This window comes from Phalaenopsis equestris, unplaced genomic scaffold (assembly GCF_001263595.1).
Source record: "Phalaenopsis equestris unplaced genomic scaffold, ASM126359v1 Scaffold232897, whole genome shotgun sequence".
NCBI lineage: Eukaryota > Viridiplantae > Streptophyta > Magnoliopsida > Asparagales > Orchidaceae > Phalaenopsis > Phalaenopsis equestris.
The window spans coordinates 197,570-218,803 of NW_018250856.1; the positions used below are offsets into that span (position 1 = coordinate 197,570).

The 21,234-nt window shown below is 33.8% G+C and overlaps 1 protein-coding gene across 5 annotated transcripts in view; it reads right to left on the reverse strand.

Annotated features, from left to right (window-relative positions):
- The window catches only part of LOC110038454 (putative methylesterase 14, chloroplastic), a 92,716-nt gene that overhangs the window by 13,694 nt on the left and 57,788 nt on the right, over positions 1 to 21,234 (reverse strand). For all 5 annotated transcript variants that reach the window (XM_020743304.1, XM_020743303.1, XM_020743302.1 and 2 more), the window contains exon 5: positions 11,117 to 11,251. In XM_020743304.1, coding sequence (XP_020598963.1) covers positions 11,117 to 11,251 — 135 coding nt within the window. The remainder of the gene's footprint in view (positions 1 to 11,116; positions 11,252 to 21,234) is intronic.

Here is a 21,234-nt window from a genome sequence, read left to right on the forward strand (position 1 = left end):
TGTATATATATATATATGTATGTATATATCTATATGTATGTATATATATATATATGTATGTATATATCTATATATATATACATACATATATATCTATATATATATACATATATATATATTGAAAAGCCTAAGGGTTGATTACATTGAAATAGAAAAGATACATAAAGGTTGTATAAGAGTGTCCAATAGAGACACTCTTCCCATACGATACCAAGTACAGTAATACCCAAACAAAAAAAACACAGATAGACTCAAAAAAAAAAAATTAAAACATGCAGAAGACAAGTAGCTAGGGACGAGCCAGTTTAGTTTTATCTCTTCCTCTAGTTTTACTTCCTCTAGTTTTAGGAGCAGAGCCAAATAACAAACTTTGAAAATGTCGGTCAACTTTTTTTTAAAATTGAAAATAATTTTGAAATTTAATTTAATATAATAGGTATATTTTTTTTTTAAAAAAGTAGCATGTTTTAATTTTTGAAAAATGAGACTAAATGGATCTCATTTATCCAATAATTTGCATAATTGTGTATGACACCGTGAATACTACACATTTCCGAAATGTGAGTGTATATCTCGACAGAAGACCCAATCCCCTGTAAACTAAGAGATTTGTGACATCCGTTTGTTATTTAGACTAAGGAGAGAGATTGTTGAAGATGGTCATCTTATCACTCGATCCAAGCTCCTCGCCGTGCTGCCCAAAAAGTTGGCTCCAAACTCCTATTGTAGTGATCGCTTCAGGGTTTATGTGTTTGAGATTGGTGGTTTATGTTTCACAGTTTTAGTGTCAATGTTTGGTTTTGTTTTATTTTTGTATTGGTTTTGCATTCAGAACAAACAAATTGCAGGTAAATAGAAATTACTTGAAAAGTAAAATGCAGTAAAGTAAAATGTTGAAGATAAACTGTAAAAGCGTACCTGGGCATCTGCTACTATTGCGTGAGTAATATTGCGAGCATGGTATGATTTGCAACAGATTTAAATAAACTTGCAAGAAAAATAAACAAGGCGAGAAAACCCTGCACGAAAGTCAAAAAAATGAGTCATAGAAATCACAAGCAAATAAAACCCCTAGCCACATATGAAAGATCAGGACTGGGTGTAAGACATTGGTAGAAGTGGGGGCTCAGAGCTGGACCGTTTGCTTCCCGATTTTGAATAAGAGTTGCCCGCCCGATAAATCTACGGAGAGTAATTCTTAACCTCAATACAAGTGATTAGCCGTGGACCTTTATAAATTTTCATAGAAAAATTTTTTGATTTTCATGCAAAAGCTATTGTTTAAGTCTGTTTTATGCATAGTTCTTTTTAACATGCAAAATATATTTTTGTTTAATTTTTCCAAATATTTTATAAAGTCGTGTAGTCCACAGGTTAGTCACTCTAATCGTGCTAGAACAACTGACAACATAAAAGCGTCAGGGGCAACGATCCCACCAAGAGTCGGCGAATAGTATCATCGGTCATTTCCTCTCTCTTATTGAAGATCATTAAGGTAGGAGATACTATTCTAATAATCTCACTCCGTATCCCTCGTTTAAGCACACATAAGCAATGTCGTCATTGCCCTCGCCCCCTAGACTCTAGACTTATTCTAGTCCGCTGATCCTTATGTGGCATTAACAAATGTCCCCAATCGCTAGGAGGATATGAGTGGAATATCCAAGCTTAAATCCCGGCGCATTGGGTTTCATTATAGGTCGATTCATGACGGAAATTCCACAATTTGATTTAATCGAGGAAGTCGTGAACCATATCTTGGCACATCCTCGTGTCTAGTATTTTGATCAATTTGTGGATTAGGGTCAAGTGTCTAATTTTATTATTTATTAAAAAATTAGGTAGATGAACCTCACCCAGGATGTGCTCCTAAAATCTATGAAGCCTACACTGAAAATTAGGTAGATGAACTCTCACCTTAGGTGTTCTCCTAAAATCTAGAAATCCTACACTGAAAATTAGATAGATTGACTCTCACTTATTGTGTGCTCCTAAAATCTAGGAGGCCTACACTGAGAATTTGGTAGATGGACTCTCACCTAGGGTGTGCTACTAAAATCTAGGAAGCCTATATTTTAACTTGTGCTTAAAGTGATTAAAGAAGTTCTAGGTTCAATTAAATGTTTTCCAACTAATTCTCAAATATTTCTAAGTATCTTCTAAATAATTAAATCAGAAATTCTCATTTTGACTTAACCATTGATAAAGAAACAAAACAAAAGAAAAAAAAAAAACAGATCGATCCACCCCCAAAACTAGCAAACCACAAACGGAGGAAGCTGAAAGTGAATTGGTCAAGTTTGTTCCAAGACAGTGTTTTCATCGACCTGAAAGTCCTCCAATTCAATATTAAAAAAAATGAAGCCCAAAAGCCACCAAATAGACTCAAAAAACATAGCTCAAAAGCCATAAAACGGAAGTAAAAAGTGCAGCCCAAAAGCCACAAAACGGAACCAAAAAGTACAGCCCTCACCCTCAAGCCACCAAACAGGCCGAAAAAGTGCAGCCCACAAGCCGCTAAACGAACCTATAAGTCTCCCCAAAACAGCCCTTAAATTCGCCTAAATACAATGCAAAGATCGATTCAAATCAGCAAATCAAAATGGCCCAAAACACTGCTTAAAATTAGCAATTGAAAGTGCCCAAAATAGTCTTTAAAACACTCCCAAACAGTGTTATAAACTGCTTCAAAATATTACCCAAACAACAATTGCAAGTAAGATGCACAGGCCCTCTAGGATGTTTCATGTTAATACAATGCAATATCAAAGAAGCATTACAATCTGCTATGCGCCAGCAAAAGCAATCCCACTCTCCAATTGTGTAGTGAAAGATCACATTCCGTGATGAATAGCAAGCACAAGTAAAACTTGTCTGGCTACATCTAAGGGTCTGTTTGGGGCAGCTATAGCTTATTGAATAATCTGTTGATAATCTATGTGCAGTGACTATTACAAATTTTTATTTTTTTGAAAAAGTCAAACTGTTGCCAATAAGCTGTCATCGCACTTAGATATGTGCGGTGTGAAAACGTTATTTTCTGCGTTCTGCCAAAACACAGTTTACCCAAACAGGGTGTGTTTTCAAAAGTCACCGCACCAAATAAGCTGCCCCAAACGGACCCTAAGATTTAGCTTAAGTGAAGGCACACTTATGAAGATTGTTGGAAAATTTTCATATATTCCACCAAATCCTTATGTATCCACCTATTTTACACCTAGAGGCGAAATACATACATATATATATATATTTGCGCTATCCACCTATTTAACACCTAGAGGCAAAATATTCTTTTTTGGTGCATAGTTGTATGATTCTAAGCTATGATGAGTTTACATACCAAACTTTAGGGGTTAGATATGTAAACATAAGTGAATCGAGTAGTATGTAAGAATTGAAGTTCGGTTGTTGGATATTGTTGACCTCACTTTTAATTGAGGTTTAGTTTTTCCTTTTTAGTAGTCTAGGGTCTAGCCATAGGACTTTTCTGTTGACTATTCCTAGAGGACTAGAAAAAGGAACCCTCACCATTAAAAAATCTAAACTATTCTTTTCTCAACTTAAAGTTTCACATATTGGTCCTAACCTCTAGCACTTAGTAGGTGGGGTCAATATGGGAGAACTCAAGGTGAGTCCCCATAGGACTGCTTGGCCTTAGAGTGGGTGTTGGTCTGAAGTTGGTTCATTCACTTGCACTTACTTTCACTCACTTTCACTCATAACCCTAAGCCTAAACTTTGTTGACTTTGATCCCTTGATCCTTTGGGGGCCCATGTAGATGGTCCCCTAGACACGAGATTTAGCTAGGACCAGTACATAGAGAACCCAAATGGGGATTCCATTGGTCTATAACTCACATAGAGTGGTTGACACCCCAATTTTACCAAAATATCTAACTTGGCATTTTGCCCCCCAAATCTACCCAAATTACCTAAACACCCCCAAACCCTAAATTCAACCAAAATTCTCAATTTCACCCAAAATAGCCAAATTTGTTCAAAAGTCATTTCAAACCATTTCAAACCAACCAAATTGCCCAAAACCACCCAAAATTGCCAAAATTACCAAAATACCCCCAAATTGGTCAAAATTATAAAAATACCCTTTAAAGGCCCAACTACCCCAATTCATCTCAAATGTCCATCAATTTGATCACAATTTCCTCCAATTTCTATTCTAAACTCAAACTCATCATGTCTATGATCATTTTAAACCAAATCCAAGATTAATTGACCCATGCTTTGAGCCCACTTTTGATCCAAACCAAAACCCCCAATTTTAACCATATGACCCAATCTCACCCAACTGAACCTCATAGTCCACTCAATTGCCTCAATTTGGATTCCAAACTTTTCCTAACATTCGTAATAATCAAATTGAGCCCTCAATTGGCCTTGCTCAAGCCTCAATTCCACTCAATTTCAACCCAAATTCAAAATTCCCAAATTTGCCACAATTTAGCTACATGCCCAAGTGTCACCTAATTGAATGCCCAAATCCCAAAATTGACACTCAATTTAGCTACATGCCCAAGAACACTTCATGATATTACCCTAAATCATTTTTAACCATCAATTTGGACTTAACCTAACTCTAGTCCAACCTAAGCCCAAGCCTAGCCCAACATACCCTAATTCATCAAATATGCAAATTCCTTCAAATTGACCCACCAAATCAATTCAAAATCACCCCAATTATTTTCTAAACACTTTATGATAATTATCTACACCAAATTGATCAATCAATTGGGCTTAATATCATGGCTAGTCTAACCCAAACCCAACTTCAAGCCAATTTAACCCAAATTGAACCCCTTCACCAAAATTGACCTAGTCATATCCAAATGACCAAATTAATGACACCACAACCACTAAGTACACCCTAGTGACCAGCCTAGACCTACCTAAACCAGCCAAGGTGGGCTATGAACCCACGGTTCCCTAAATTAAGGGATTTCATCCCATTTTTTTGGTTTAAGCCAAGATATCTCCACCATCATGACAAACCATTAAGGGTTAATCATAATTAACCCTCCCCCTGGCTCACTTGACTCCTCTGGCCACCACCCCTGGCCCTGCTGACCGGCCTAGTGGCCAGAAAACACCAAAACCAAGAGCCCCGATGCTTTAACTCAAACCCAATTTCACCCATCCATTTAGTCCAACTTTGATTTGTATTTAGCATTTCGAAGCCCTCCACATAAGCACTTAATTGAACCCAAATTGAAGCCCTGAGCTCCACCCTAAGCCCCTCTATTTAAACCACCTTCTCAATGGCCAAAGGAAGAGCTAACCAAAAATCCTATGGGAAACTGTCAAAATCTCGCCAGAGACTCTCCAAGCATTCCTAAGCTCAAGCCAACCATCTTCCTCCTTTGGTTCCCTCTGTAAGAGTTCAAGTTTGAGCTCAAAATCAGGCCGAAATCAGGACATTCTTTTCCACAACACCAAAGTGAATCAAACTTCAATTAACTGTACACATACCATTTCCACCGTGAGTGAAGTTGATTCCGCATAAAAGCACCCTCTCAAACAGCCTCTAACCTAGCTTTAGACCAACACCTGAAATCGAGTTTGAACGAAAACATAGGTAGATAATTCAACAGGGCTTGAGACTTCATCTGGAGGTTCGTTGGACCCAATCGAAGCTACCACAACCATCTGATTGAGGCTTCCCCTCTCATACAAAGGTAATGGCTTGACTTCATGCTTGATAAACCGTATAGATATGTTCGTCTTGAGTATATGAAGGTTTAGAAACAAACCTCATATGATTTGGTTGGATCTAGGTAGAGATCTTAGCACGAAGATCTTAATATTTTAATGTGAACGGCTTACGGGTTTGGTCATTTGGGGACGATGAACGGATGTCGTCCGATAGCACGTTTATTCCATGGAAGAATGAGATTGCGTTGGACGAACAGATAGAGTGAAAAGGCGAGCCGCGTGGCAGCTGAGGTGGATGGCAGCGTCGAATGGCGGAGCGCCGCATGTGAGTTCGGAGCCGTCGTAGGTTGACGTGGCGTCGCATGTTTAAGTAAGAAAATATGGATTTTTTGAACTATTTTTAATGTATGATCTTAAAAAATCCATATCTTTCTCTAGAAAAATCATAAAAATAAAAGAAAAATAACTTCTTGCTCATTGAACAGAAGAAAATAATGTGGACCAAAAATAAAAATTATTTGTCAAGTGTATGATTTTTAAATAAATTAAATACTCTCTGAGGTATTTTAATTCATTATGATTAAATACTAATTACCAAGACTTGAAATTTTTAGGATTGAGTTCTCATGATAGAGAGCATCTCCTTTGATTTTTCCAAAGTCAGAGAGCACATCTGTGCTTCTAACCCTAATTTTCAAGCCTAAATGACTATTTTGGCTCTATTTAATCATATAAACTAAAATATCCCTCAGAAAATTATGGGATCAATTTTGTTAGGTTTCTTATGGTCAGAGAAGCTTAGGAAAAGAATTGTGATGGTCTGAAAAAAATTGTATATTTCTGCTATTAATTAAATATTTTTTGCCTTGTATTAATCTATTTAAATTAAATAGAAATAAAAAACTGACAAAATTAATTCCACATTGTTCATAAAAATCATTTCAACTCACTGTAAGAATTTTAAATTTAGTTGATTTGACCATTAAAGTGGATTTTGTAAGTAAAAATAGTATTTTTGCACAGAATAAATTATATTAAATTAAATTAGCTTAGAAAAATTATAAAAAATAATTTTCTGAGTATCTTGTGATCAGGGGCATTTAATAAAAATAAAACCATTTTTGTGAAAATATTTTATTTTTATAGTATATTTTGAATTAAAAATAATTAAAATAATCAAAATTCTAAAAAGTGGAAAAAGACAAAATAGTTCAAAATATGTCCAATTGTTCCCTGATATCTTAAGACACCTTAAAACATTTTCTTGATTTTTCTAAATTAAAAAAAAATTCTAAAGGCCTAAAAATGCATTTTTCTCATTTTCCATTAAAATAATTATAATAAATTCAAAATAAATCATAAAAATATAAAAATTTGTTCATCTCTGTTTCTTGGACTTGTGGGGGTTTAATAAATATTTAAAAGTGATTTTTGAAGATTAAAAAATATTTTTTTTGTATTTAAATAATCATTGAAAATGACCTTGAAAATGACCTTTTAAATAATCATTGAAAATGACCTTTAAATAATTATGATAATTACAATATTATTCAAAAATCATAAAATTTTGTATAAGTATTCTTCTGACCCAGAAAAACCTCCAATAATTTTTCCATAAATTAAAACTTCACTTTGATTAATTAAATAAATTAACATTGAAAAATCCTATTTTTGGGTTAAAATAATAATTTTAAATTAAATCAAATTTTGAAAAATCATGCTCTACTCCCTGATAGTTTAATTGATCCATGAATGGGATACTCAAAGATTTTCTAGGCCATTTGAATTTTGCTTGAAGAATTATAAGATGAAAGACCAAAAGGGCAAAGTGGTAATTTTAGATTTTGGTGCCTTGATCAAAATTTAAGATTAACCATTGGGGATGAGTAATTTTGATCCTTAATGAATGCATTGGATGATTGAAATACAATGGGTTAAAAGTAGAAACTCACTTACCACATTTTCACAATATCAACAAAATCATAATTTTCCTAATCTTCATGACTTGGAAGTCAATTAAGATCAAATGATTCTTAAGTTATGGGCTTATGCTAGGAAGATGATAATTCACTTGCTTAAGCCTAAAATTGATGATGATTTGTGCTTCCAATAAGAATAATGTCACTTAAACTAAGATTTTAGCTATCACCATTTTCCACCATTATGATTGTTAAGGACTTGGTAGTGACCTAGGCTCGATGTCAGGAGAAGGGATCCCAGGGGCAGATACCAACTCCTGCCTTGTGGTGAATCCCTCCTCAGGTTGGTTGTCATCAGGTTTGCTGGGAGCGCGTTCACGCACAAGAGGTGCACTAATAGCATGTTCTTATTTTTGACTATTGGTTCTCAACTGTGGGTGCAATCTAAAAAATTTCTCTTGCGGGGGTTCAAACACCTTGCAGTGTCTGCAGTACTAAGATTTTTGTTCCATAATGATTTTTTGTCAATAACCATTGTGAGCAGAGTCAAGCTAAACTTCTTCCACATCTAGTAATGTAATATCTCTTTCAATCAAAATCCTTGCAATTGAGACCCTTGAGAAATGAACTGTAAGTAAGTCTACCTATAAAGGTTTTCCAAGGAAAGTCTCAATTGCATATAAGATAGGTAGGTCAAAAAATTGAAGCTTGAGTTCAGCTAATGAAAACCAGATATGCGCAATTGGGGGTTCATGACTGGGATCAAAATTAGGTGTCCATTTGAGCAATTTCATATGTTTGCCCTCGATTTCATATGTTTGCGCCCTCGATTGTGATGAATTCTTTTGAGAAAATTCTTGTGTAATATTCTTCTATGCTCAGCTATATCATAACCTGTCTTTCGTCGAAAAGACACACTTGTCAATCTATATATATCAAGAAAGAGAGGAGGGGACCATGCAAATCATATGTCCATTATTCAGTTTACGTGTTCACTATGTAGATTGCGTGGTGGCCATTTAAGTTAGGTATCTATCATACTAATTATGTGTTTTCTATGCAAAATTTATATGTTAAGTGCTTACCTCATGCAAAATCTATTTGTCATGTTCTAAAAATGTAAGTCTCCATATGCTAGTATAAATCCTATGCAAGTTGAGTAATGTATGCATTCTACAAAAAACCATGTGGTAATCTTAAGCCTTTTATGAAAAGCCAAATTATCATGTGGTAATTTAATGTCAAAAAAGATATCCGCGTGTTAATTCTATGTTAGAAAATAGCAAACAAAAAAAAAAGGGTCTATGTTAGCTTATGCATCATGTTAACCAAATCCATATTAGTATATGTTTCATATTAGCAAACAAATCCATGTGTTAACCTAGGTTTTATGTTAGAAAGCAATAAAAAATTCATGTTAGCTCATGCTTCATGTTAAAAAAGGGCATATAATGCAAATTGGGATTTCATGAAAGATGGATGAGGAAAGTTTTGTAATTCCATGCAAATAAGAGTTGGGATTTCATGTTATCCAAAAGTGGGTCCCACCCTCATACTTGTGGGCCCATGTTTCCGGTCTTACACTCTCTTACAGTAAATCAAGATTGGTCTTTATACCAGTTTAATGTCAAAAAAGTTTTCTTGAATGATGAACTTGATGAAGAAGTACACATTGTTTGTTAAATCCAATCTTAAAGAAAAAAATGCTACTCTCGTAGTCTATGTAGATGATATTATTTTAACATGTAATGATTCAAGGGAAACTATCAGATAAAAGGATATTTATAATAGAGTTTGAGATCAAAGACCACGGTACTCTGAGATATTTTTTGAGAACAGAGACGGCTCAATCTAAGAGAAATTTCATATCCCAAGAGAAAAAAATCTTAGACATGTTAAGTGAAATTGATATGATTTGTTATAAGCCTGCTCACTAGCCCATGGATTCCAAGAAAGGTTGTACATAAGTGAAGAAAACAGTCAAGTTGACAAAAGAGATATGAAACACCCATGAGCAAACTACTTATCTCACATAAGGCTTGATATTGCATACTCAGTTAGTGTATTTGAACAAAACAAGAATAATCCAAATGATAATTATCTATAAGCATTAATTAGAATCCTGAGATACATGAAGATGACTCCTAGATATGATTTGCTCTTCAAAAGAACTTAAAAACTATGAGATTGGGGTTTACACATATGCTAATTTGGGAGACGTAACTGATCAGAAATAAGCCATTGGAAACTATTCATTCATCGAGTTACCCTAACTCGAGTTGAGTATACTTGGTAAAAAATTAAGATTGTCAAAAGATAGCTTCATCAAGAAGGTTCATTATACAAGATTTTTTCCACTTTCGGAGATCCTGATCGTGGGGTCGAAACGAAACAAAATCTTGTGACACTATTACAATCTCAAGCAGACTGTTCGCCGTCTCCTTGACAATTTAAGCCATGCGGCACCTTTCTTATTAGTATTTTAATATTACTTTAATTAGAATCAGTGTTATTTCTTCAACAAAACTATTTAAGTGCCCTTACTTTTTTTAGTTTATTAGACTTTTTCTTAAATTTTATATATTGTGGAGCTATAATCTGAGTTATGCTATAAGGAGTGTTGTTGTATCATCTTTGTTTTGCAAGTGATGTGTTTATATCCTTCTCAGGAACAGATGGTGGATCCTCCTAGCCATTTCACATTTAACTCGATATATTTTATGAGAATAGTTTTTGAACTACTCGATCCTGCTTCCAACAATAGATTCCAGCAATCAAATGCCTCATGCCCCTATTAAACTCCATCAACCTCCCATATGCTCGGCTCCCCTTACTATCCCATAACCAATTCCCAGTTAAATCCCTTTCTTAAACACCTTTTAGGTGCCCATGAACGGTGTCATCTACTAATAGAGACCGACAAACCCTAAATCTTTAGGTATTTATCTTCGTTGTCCCAAAATTAAAATTCAAAAAAAAAAAAAAAATCTAATCAAATATCAAATGAACTCCTTATCAGAATTGTCTAGTCCGAAATTGAACTTAAAAGAGAGAACAAAACTACCATAATTCATATATAACCTAACCCTAAATTTTCAAAAACTCACATTTCTACTTCCACTACCGCCAAAATATAAGCTCACAGTTAACTGTTAATTTGTAAACGTACATCCATCGAGATTGTGCAAGTGTAATGTATCATTTTGGCTGCTAAGGGGTCTATGCGGTGTGTGACAATAACTGACATCTAAACATCTTATATAAGAGATCTCATTGTGCAAGTGTACAACGTCACAAGCAATATGTAAAAATTCAAATCCAGGATCGCACAGCTTATAATGCCAATAACATTGTGCCCTAACTACAATTCCAGGCCTTATTACAGCATGAAGACACATAATTCATTCAAAGATAAGAAATGCAGTAGTAAATGGACCATAAAAGAGACTTAAAGTCTGTATGTTTTAATTGTTTCCAAAAAAATAAAAAGGAATAAATCATCTTGAATATGAAAATAGCACTACAGCAAACCTTGGAAGGACTCTGGTTGAAATAAAGTCCTTTTAGTTTTTCTTTATCAAGCATAAGCCCAGTTGGAGGTTTATCGTTCCCATTAGCGTACAACAGAAGTTGAGACTCTTGCAAGAAAACTTCAGCAGACGCTAGCTAAAATTTAAGGAAGCTGCAATAAGTATTTGTTGAATATGTTTCAAATAAAATATAAGACACCAAACTGACCAATTTTACTATACAAGACAAAGTATGGCCAAAATACTTCCTTTGCTAAGAATACCAAATTGTCAGATGCTGTTGCTTGGGTAAACTTAATATAATAAAATGTGAGACATCAAGTAACCAAATTTTACTATACTACCGGAGAGTATGGCCAAAACCCTTTCTTATATATTTAGCAAATTGTCTGATGCTATTGCATGGGTAAGCTTAATGTAAAATTAGAGGGAAACAAAAGTGCATAAAAGGAAGCCATTGAAACTTAATACAAAATGAAGACTAAAAAAAATTCAAAAATAAAAAAATGTCCACCCCCAAGTTTTTAGAAAAACATTTATATTGCAAGCAGCTCGACAAAAAGAATGATTCTAATATTAAACAATTACATAAATATATTTGATTGTAATATAATAGACTTAGACAACTAAAACAAAAAAGCCATAAGATAGGTGTAGATTTTAAGATAAACAATTCTTTTAATAATTTTATTTATTTATCATTTGTAATAAAATTAGTAAATACATCAAATTATTATAAAACGGGGAACTTCAAATCAAAAGATTGCTTGGTATCATTCATGAACTAACTTCTTCTGATGTTATTCATAATGACACAATGTTTTGAGTTGACAACATAAGATTTTTCTTAGCAAGAAACTTATTTCATCAAGCAATTAAAATATTAACTTCTTCATAGTTCATCAAATAAAAACATGAGCAGGAAGAAAAAAACATGCAGATGATAATCATTTTTGAGCCACATGTTCATTTTTCTGTTGTGTTTCACAGCAATTTGTTTTTGACATGCTTTTTATTTGTTGAGACAACGAAGAAAAACTATGCAAATACCCTATATCATGCGAAAGGCTATATTACAGTAACCCAATTCAAAAAAGATCTAAAAAAGAACAAGATTGATAACTATTCCATTGAGTGGTGGTCAAAACAACATAGCATGTGATAAGATTTAGTAAGTTGTTGTTTGCCTATACGCTACAAGCACAAATATATATATATATATCCAGCCGGATAGCTTAGCATTAACTAAATCAGGACTTGCAGTCAAACGATATTAATATTGGTTCTACAATCCACGAGTTTTTATAATTTTGAATATATAAAAGAGCCACAATAAAACTATAAAATAAACTACATAGAAAACAAAACATCTAGAAATAACAAATTAATCTACAAACAACCTCATCCAACATATAGTAGTATCTCGCTACCTAAAAAAAGGATAAAAAAAAACACTACAATCACATCACAACATAATACCTATCTGCTGTAGTCTTCCTCTTGTAAACTAATTTTCTACTGTTGAACATATCAATCTACAGTTTTTCCTGAAAAAAATAATTAAGTTCAATAATAAATTTTCACGACTTAATGAGCAATTAGAATCTTATTATACATTAAATACATATGCAAATGTCATGCATGAAGGTTCAAAATAAACGTAGTACATTATTTAATCAAACTGTAAACTTTCATTTTAAGTTTAACATTTATTATTTCGATATAAATATTTATCTCTATTAACGTCTTTCAGAAGTCATATTAGGATTATCATCATACTCGAAGGAATCATTAAAATTATAACAATAACAACCCTAAAAAAATTTTGACCCGAAAATACACATTTTTATTTTCATTTTCCTGCCCAGGTATATTGCATCTCCTATCAGCACTATCAAAAGTCAAATCCTAATTGACTTAATCATTTAAATTTCATTTCATTGTTATTTTGTCCATTTAATATAATTGAACAACCATTTATGCTTTCTCGTTTTACTAAATTGAATTTTGAATATATTTTTTAAACTTGCAATATGCATATAATAAAAAAACAGGTTTTTATAAAACAATAATGCAAGTACTTCTAAATAAATCTTTAATTTAATACAAATAAGAAAGCAATTAATCACCTTATCTTTTTCCTTCCTGCAAAACCATGATGTCAAGCCTTAGTTCTTCGAATAAATTCCTTTTAATCACTAATTCAATTTATAATACTATTATTAATACCAAACAATTAATTAGAATAAAATCTTTAACCTAACAAAAAAGATAATCATATCCTTTTCTTCTTTATCTTATATGAAATCAATAATTTGTCTCCCCCATTTGTATGAAGTAAAATATTTATTATTGAAGGTTCCTATTGAAATATAATAAAAACTAACATTAACATTTGTAAAATTTATTTAAATTAATTAAATCTGAAATAAAACATGCCCTAAATCTCCTTAATTCACAATTCTGCTCGGCTCGATCCCCCTTATCCTGCATGTCGGCTTCTTCTGCTCTGATAGGGCTTGAGCTCCTCTTCTTTATCCTTCGAGAATGGCTCAAATTAAATACCAAAACAGTAAGCCACCTGCACCATTCCTTCATACGACTAAGGCATGGCGCCGTTTCAACTTTCAACTAGGGTTTGGCATCTAATATCAGAAAAGACTAGAAACATACGAGTCCTTTTATTCTTCCTCTTCTTCTTCCTCTTCGTTCTCCTTAACTATCATTGCTTCAGTCTCCTTCGTTCCATCTTCCTTCAGTAGCAGACAAGCCGCTCAGCTCAAAGCTGTCGACTAGGGTTGCACAAGCAAGGCCAATAACTTTTTCTTCTTTTTCTTTCTTCTCCCCTTCTCGATCTCTCTCACTCTATCTCACGCTTTCACTTGTTCAATGGTTTGAATGAAGGGAAGTGCAGAAGAAGAATGCGATTTATATCCTGTGAGCGGCAACATCTCCTCTAATTCACACTTAATTTATTATAATTATTACTATTATTTTATTTATTATTTAAAATTTCAGTTGTTACAATCTCCTCATGAAATTTGAAAACATTTAATACAAAAGCACACATACCTCAAAAGAAAAGATGTTGATAGCTTTCTTGCATATTACAAACTTTCTCGTAAGTAAAATATTTCGATCTGTGCTTCAAAAAAATCTTCAGAAGTGAATCTCCATATTATGAAGCTTCTTAACATCATATCCAAGAATCAATCCAAGCTCTTCTATATATAAACCAAATCAAGTTATATATCACTTGAGTATGTTATCAACCTATTAGATTCATTTGCAATAATACTTTCTAAATAAAAAATGTTGATAAAATTATGCACTCCTTTCATATGGGCTAGTAAAGACAATCGATAAGGAATATTTTTAATTTTCTCCACAATCTGATGCAGGCATTTGTGGTTGAATTGACCGACCAGTCCAGTAGGGAGGTTGGACCGACCGTCTACTATTGAACGAGAAATACCAATACTTTAAGCCCTCCTCCTACCTATCTTATTATAAATATATCATTTATTGCTTGGTTCAGTTTTTGACGTTTGTTAATTTCAGATTTTCTGGCCGCCAAGCTTTTTCCCTTGCTACAGTTGTATCCGAGGACAGTTGGTGCTCCTATTGTATCCTGCTCCAAGGTGGTGGCTACCTCAACCTGATTCCCTCACACAGACCTTCCCCTCTCTCTATTTTTTCTTCCATTCGCCGCCCCCTCCCTCCCCCTTTCTTGCTTCTAGTCGTCGGTCTCTCTTCTTCATTCTTATTTCCTTCTTGTCAAGTCAACACAAGCGCCACCTGCACCCTTCCAGTTTGTTGCTGCCCTCTACCCTACTTCCTACCAGCTAAATGCCCCTTGCCTCTACCGATTTGGGCCGCAGGTCCATCCTGCACTACCCTCCAAGCAATCAGCTCCTCCGGTTACCACCATCCAAGAGATATCCCCTCCATCGCTAGCGGGATATTGATAGTTTGTTAGTGCTTTTTGTTTTGGTTCGAGTCTTGATTGTAATTCGTTGATTAGAGTAATAAAATTTAGTTTTCTATCGGATTATTGGTTAACTATGGTAACAACTTGTATCAGAACTAGCCTAACCCTATTCCTACTCTAGGGTTTCCAAGTATTGCCCTACTGAAGCCACCTTCGCCAAAAAATTTTCTTTCATAATTTCATATCATAGACAAATTTTGAACTAACCCTAATTTCCCCTTGTTAGTAACCCAATTTAATTTTTTTGTACTTTCAATTAGTTTCATACAACCTTTTTCACCTCCCAACTCAAACCCTAACCATGTCACCAAAGAGATACATGCCTGAGCCTAACCGGGAAGACATACAGCGAGAGAACTGTTGACTTCAGCGGGGGCTTACGGACATGAAGGATGAAATACAGAAAAAATTACCCTCGATCGTGACAGAGAAAGTCAAATATGCAAAAGAGACGAGAATTTCAACCCCTTCGATAGGGATGATTTCAGTGATGAAGATGAAAGGCCACGACGCTATGGAATTAAATATTAGAGGGAAGCAAGAGAAGAGCTTACATATAGAGGACACGGGGACTTTAGAATAAAGGTGGATCTAACAAAATTCAATGGACGTACGGATCCAGATGATTTTATCAAATGACTACAATCAGTTGAGTAGATCTTTGAGTAGAAAGAGATGCTAGAAGATAAAAAGGTGAAACTTACAACTATCAAAATGAGAAAACACAAATTTGTGGTGGGACAACTTATAGAGATAGAGGAAGAGAAAAGCCAATGAAAATATTACCAAGTGAGAGAAGACACGATGCAAAGAAAATATCCATCCTTACTGTTGAGTATATGTTTCTAAGACTTCACCACCTGCAGCAGAGAGACCTATATCAGTGGAGGAGTTCAAGGCGCGGTTTAATGAGTTGTAGATAAAGTGTAATTTGGTCGAATCAAATGAACACTCTATAGCATGTTATCTCAGGTGCCTGAAGCCCGGTATTAGCAATGTGGTGTAGTTCCAACCTTATTGGGCATGTGGAGAAGTCCAAACCTTAGCATTAAAGGTGGCCTAGAGGGATGCACAGCAGCTGGCAGGGTGGTTGTGGTTCTCAACAACAAGCAGGGGGGAATGGGGAAGGTTGGATGGTGGCTGGATAGCAGCAAACTGGGGGCACAACAATTATGGCAGAGATAACAGCAAACTCGGTGGCCAGGATAAGGTTAGGAAAGCGGGGAAGGGTAGACAAATACCACCTTAGAGTACCTTGTCGCCTTCGGATATAACCTTCAAAAGAGAAATCTTGGACGCCAAAGGATGTCTAGACAAAAAACTTTGCAAAAACAAACATTAAACAAAGCAAAGGTCATATTTACAGTAGTGGATAGTAAGGAGGATTTGAGCGGCAACCCTAACACAAATAATTGGGTCGACCGCCTCCCTCCCTGAACCAATCTAGCCTTCCCATCTAGGTTTGCCGAGATTCAGCAGCCCCGCATCACCTCCGTAGAAGTATTATTTAACATTCTAACCTATAATATCAGAAATTAAAGTATTGTTCAATTAAGTTATTTTAACCAATTCTTCGGTTATAGAAGAATATGATGCACCTGAATCAAATAATAACCATATTGGCCTATTATGAAGTAATATGGTATCAATCATTAATATTGTTGCATTCAACATTTAGGATGACCTATTATTTAAGTTCCTATATTGTGTTATGAATGACATGAAATGAATTCTAAAGTGATTAAAAGTGCACTTGGTTAAATTTCTTAAATGTAATGCTTACCTGCGACAACTTCAGAAGAGTACCTAACTTCCTGCTATAAAAATGCATAAATCCTGAGCTGGACATTTTGCTAGGTCTGAACAGGATTGGGCACTATTCCTGAATATTTTGTTGTCGTTGGCATGTCAAAGATCCTCTAAAGTAGTGCAGTATTGCCCTTAAAATCTGTTGGAGCCCTCTATCCCAATCTAGAGCAATTTCTCACCATGTCTTTGTGGGCCTCAAACAGTCACGCTTGTGAGACCTCAAACACTTATCAAATTTCTTGGGTTTAATCTGGTTGTCAACAATGTTGAATCTGGCTTTCTTACTTTCTGTATTTTTTGGCTGGAAGGACTATCTATCCTAAGTGCGCTGAAGAAACTTAGATCCATCTAAATTTCTCCTCTTCTAAAAGTCTTTCTGTCTCAGGTGGCTTCTAAATTCAATTCAGTCCACATGACTCTCTCCACCAAAATAAAATAATCATCAATCTCAAGAGAAATCAGTGGATGCTAAATCATATATTTCAGACAGAAACATGTGCCTCTTCTCCTCTGCATTTAAAAGCAACTGGGGCACATACCTTAAAAGCATATTGAATTCAGCTTCATACATCATAATAGATCAATCTCGCCGCACCAATTTAATGAATTTATCATGTATTTGTCTTCTAGCGGAAGGTGTTACAAACCAATCTTTAAAAGTGTTCACGAACTCATCTCACTATATCATACGGCTAACTCTACCCTCAAATTTCTCTTGCAACTGACCTTGCCACCATCTCTTTGCTTCTCCCTCTTAAGACAAAATAGGCTATTGTAACCCACCTATCTAAAGCACAAGAAAACCCATCTAAAATCTTTTCCCCTATTAACAGTCAGTTCTCGGCATCAACCGGACTTCCCATACTAAAAAAGAGAAATGGTCGCATATCCTAAAATAACTTCAAATACTAGTCCAACAGGCCTCGCCCATTAGAACTAGCCTGAGTTTGAGAGTTTTCAATCATTTGAATCGCTCCAATAATCATCTCACTAAAAGCATCTGTGCACACAATAATTCATGGAGGTGCATCAATTTCTACCTCATTATCTCTAAATTCTTCCCCTTCATTTCCATATTTCTAAAAGAACATACAAAAACTAATAATTGTACACAATTTAACCCTATATTAAAATTAATTATAAATTAATTTAGTCAACCTAATGGCTCCTTTTGATCATGATCCAACATAATATCTTTAATCATTTTTATCATCACACGACCTGGTAGCTAGGAATTAACTAAGTCAGGAACTGACTTGAAAGTATTAACATTTCATTAACATTCCGCTAGTTTTCATGACTTCAAATACATAAAAGAGCCACTAAAAGATCACAAAATACATTATATAGAAATCAAAACAACCAAAAAAATAATATAAGCAACAATAAACCCCTCGTCAAACATATAACAGTAACTCTCTACTAAATTGAAAATAATGTAAAAAAATTACAATTACATCATAACATAATCCGTAGCAGTAATAGTCCTCCACTTGTAAATTAAATTGTTTTGTGCACACATATCAATCTACAATTTTTTTTGAAAGAAACAATTAAATTCAATAGTAAATTTTCATGAATTATTGAACAATTACAATTTTATTAAGCATTAAATTCATATGTAAGAGCTATGCATGAATGACCAAAACAAATGTAATTTATTACTTAATTAAATTGTAAGCTTTTCTTTTAAATTTAATGTCATTTATCGTTTCAATTTAAGTATTTACACATTTTAACCTTTTTAAGAAGTCGTATCATGATTACCGTCATACCGAAAGTATTCTTAAAATTGTACTTGTGGACACTCTAAAAAACTTATACCCAAATATACAGATTTACCATTTTCATTTCCATTATGTGCAGGGGAATCTCACATTCCCTGTCAATACTATCTGGTGGTAAATCTTGATTGACTATACTATTTATATTTCATATTATTTTTATTTTATAGATTTAATTTTATTGAACAATCATTTAACATTTTTGGCTCCATCTAATTGCATTTAAATTTATTGAACAACCATTTAACATTTTTCATTTCATTTAATTGCATTTAAAAGATTGTTTTTACTTTTAATATGCATATAATCCGAGAAACAGGTGTTTATAAGACTCAACATTAACACAGATAACATTCCTTATAAACTATAAAATTAGACAATCAAAGGTGTACAACTCAATAATTTATTATACTTACATGCATTATTTTTTAAACTTTTATCATTCTTGTAGTGCTTTTATACAATATTTTCAAAGGAATGCAGAATATTAAAAAAAAGAAAATTCATATGGGCTTGTTAATATTTTTTATCTTTATAACTTGTAGTATTAATATAATTTTCTAAATGTCATAAATTTATTTATAAAAATCATATTAAATTACAATATAATTTACATCTAAATTTTTTTTCACATAATTGAAATATAATTACTAATGCTAAATTTTCTATTTTAAATGATATTAAAAATTTATTTGCTAGATTTATAAATCATTATATGTTATCGAGATAATGAATTTAATTTGTACCTATTTGGTATTATATATTTATATAAATAAATTTAACAAAAACAACAACCCATCTTATTATGTTACTAAACGTAAAGATATGAAGAAACGTTTTAGTTATAGATTAAAATACAAACCAACAATGCATTAAAAATTATAAAAGCTATTTCAAATTTTTGGATTTCATGAAGGCATTTTACATTACTCTTTTCAATAAACCAATTAATAGTCTCATAAAAATGTGCATGACATCACAACCTAAGCAAACCCAAAGTAAACTAGGTCGAGCCATCTTCCTCCCTTTGGTATATAGATGATGCATGGTGTTGTGTCCTACATATATTGAGCCAAACCAACCGTCAATGCTAAATTATACAACTCCTCTTCCATGTTTTTACCTCCATTGCTTCCATTTGTGTTCAACTCAAGGAGAAACGTTCTACTTGTTATTTAATTATAGGATAGTTAATAAATTTATCTATTTTAATAATTAAATTCTTAATGAAATGATTTTCAAGCAATCTAGGAGAAATTGTATACTTATCAATTTAACATAAGAAACAAAAAATTAAAAGAAGAATATATACAAAAGAAGTAAGGAGTTATACTAGCGAGTTATGGCAATAAAGTGCCTAATCTTATAATAATTATATTATTCTCTAATGAATAAGAAATAGAATGTCTATTAAACTAATATTAATTTTAATAAATGGTTAAATTATGAGTTTTTTATTTTACTTATCTATTATAGAATACTGCAATTACATTGTCCAAGCTATATTTAAGAAACGAAACAGTCACAACCTTTTTACAATTTTTTATTCTGTTTATTACTTGCCAGTATCATGTCAATTTCTTTTAAATTTTATCGTGAGATATTCTCTCATTCCTACCGTAATAAAAAGATTAAAGCTAGACATTTAGTATTCTAACATCAACTAAAATAAATTTTACCACTAGGCCACAGCTTTATTTGTTGTTACAGCTCGAGTAAGAATTCTGCTTTGGTGGCCTCTCTTACCCTTAAACACGAAAAAAAAAAAAAGTAAATTTACTTTTGGCCATTTGGCCTCCATATAAGAAGCAACCTAAATGTAAAGGTAGTTAGCATTGTTGACCTCATTTTTGTGAGGTCTTGTCTTCTCCTCCTTAGAGCCTAGATTCTAGCTCTAGATATTCCTAATCGACTATCTTAGAAAACCAGAATTGGGACTCACCTTTCTAGAAATTCCAGTCAATTCCTATTTTCCTTTGATGTCTAGCATCTTTGGCACAAGACCATCGTCTTATGAACGAGCGGTTATGGGCTATTTTGCGAAGATTCGAGGAAAATGTTCCAAATAGGACTTCAAGCCTTAGGAAAACATTCGTCACGACTCTTTCGTCACGTACACACACAAAGTACACGAAGTTCACGAAATTGCGCGAAATCGGACTTCAATTAAGCCCAAAGGACGGGTGAAAATGCGAACTTTTCCGGATGACCTCCGACGACAAAATGGACTGCACCAACGCGTCCGGGATACCAATTTTGGTAGGAAAGGACACCCATATTGCCATACTTTCGACACGAGAAAATTGGCACGCAAATCAGTGAATTCGTCAAAATGACCTCTGACGGCAAAATAAACTGTACCAGAGCGTTCGGAATGTCGAAATTACCTAGGAAGGACACCTATTTTGCTTGGGCGCCGCACATGGATAAATCGCATGAAATTTGATATATATATATATATATATATACAATTCTTTATTTCCTTTAAACCTAAATCCCTAAACCGCACGGCCCGAGCCTCCCTTCACGTTCGCG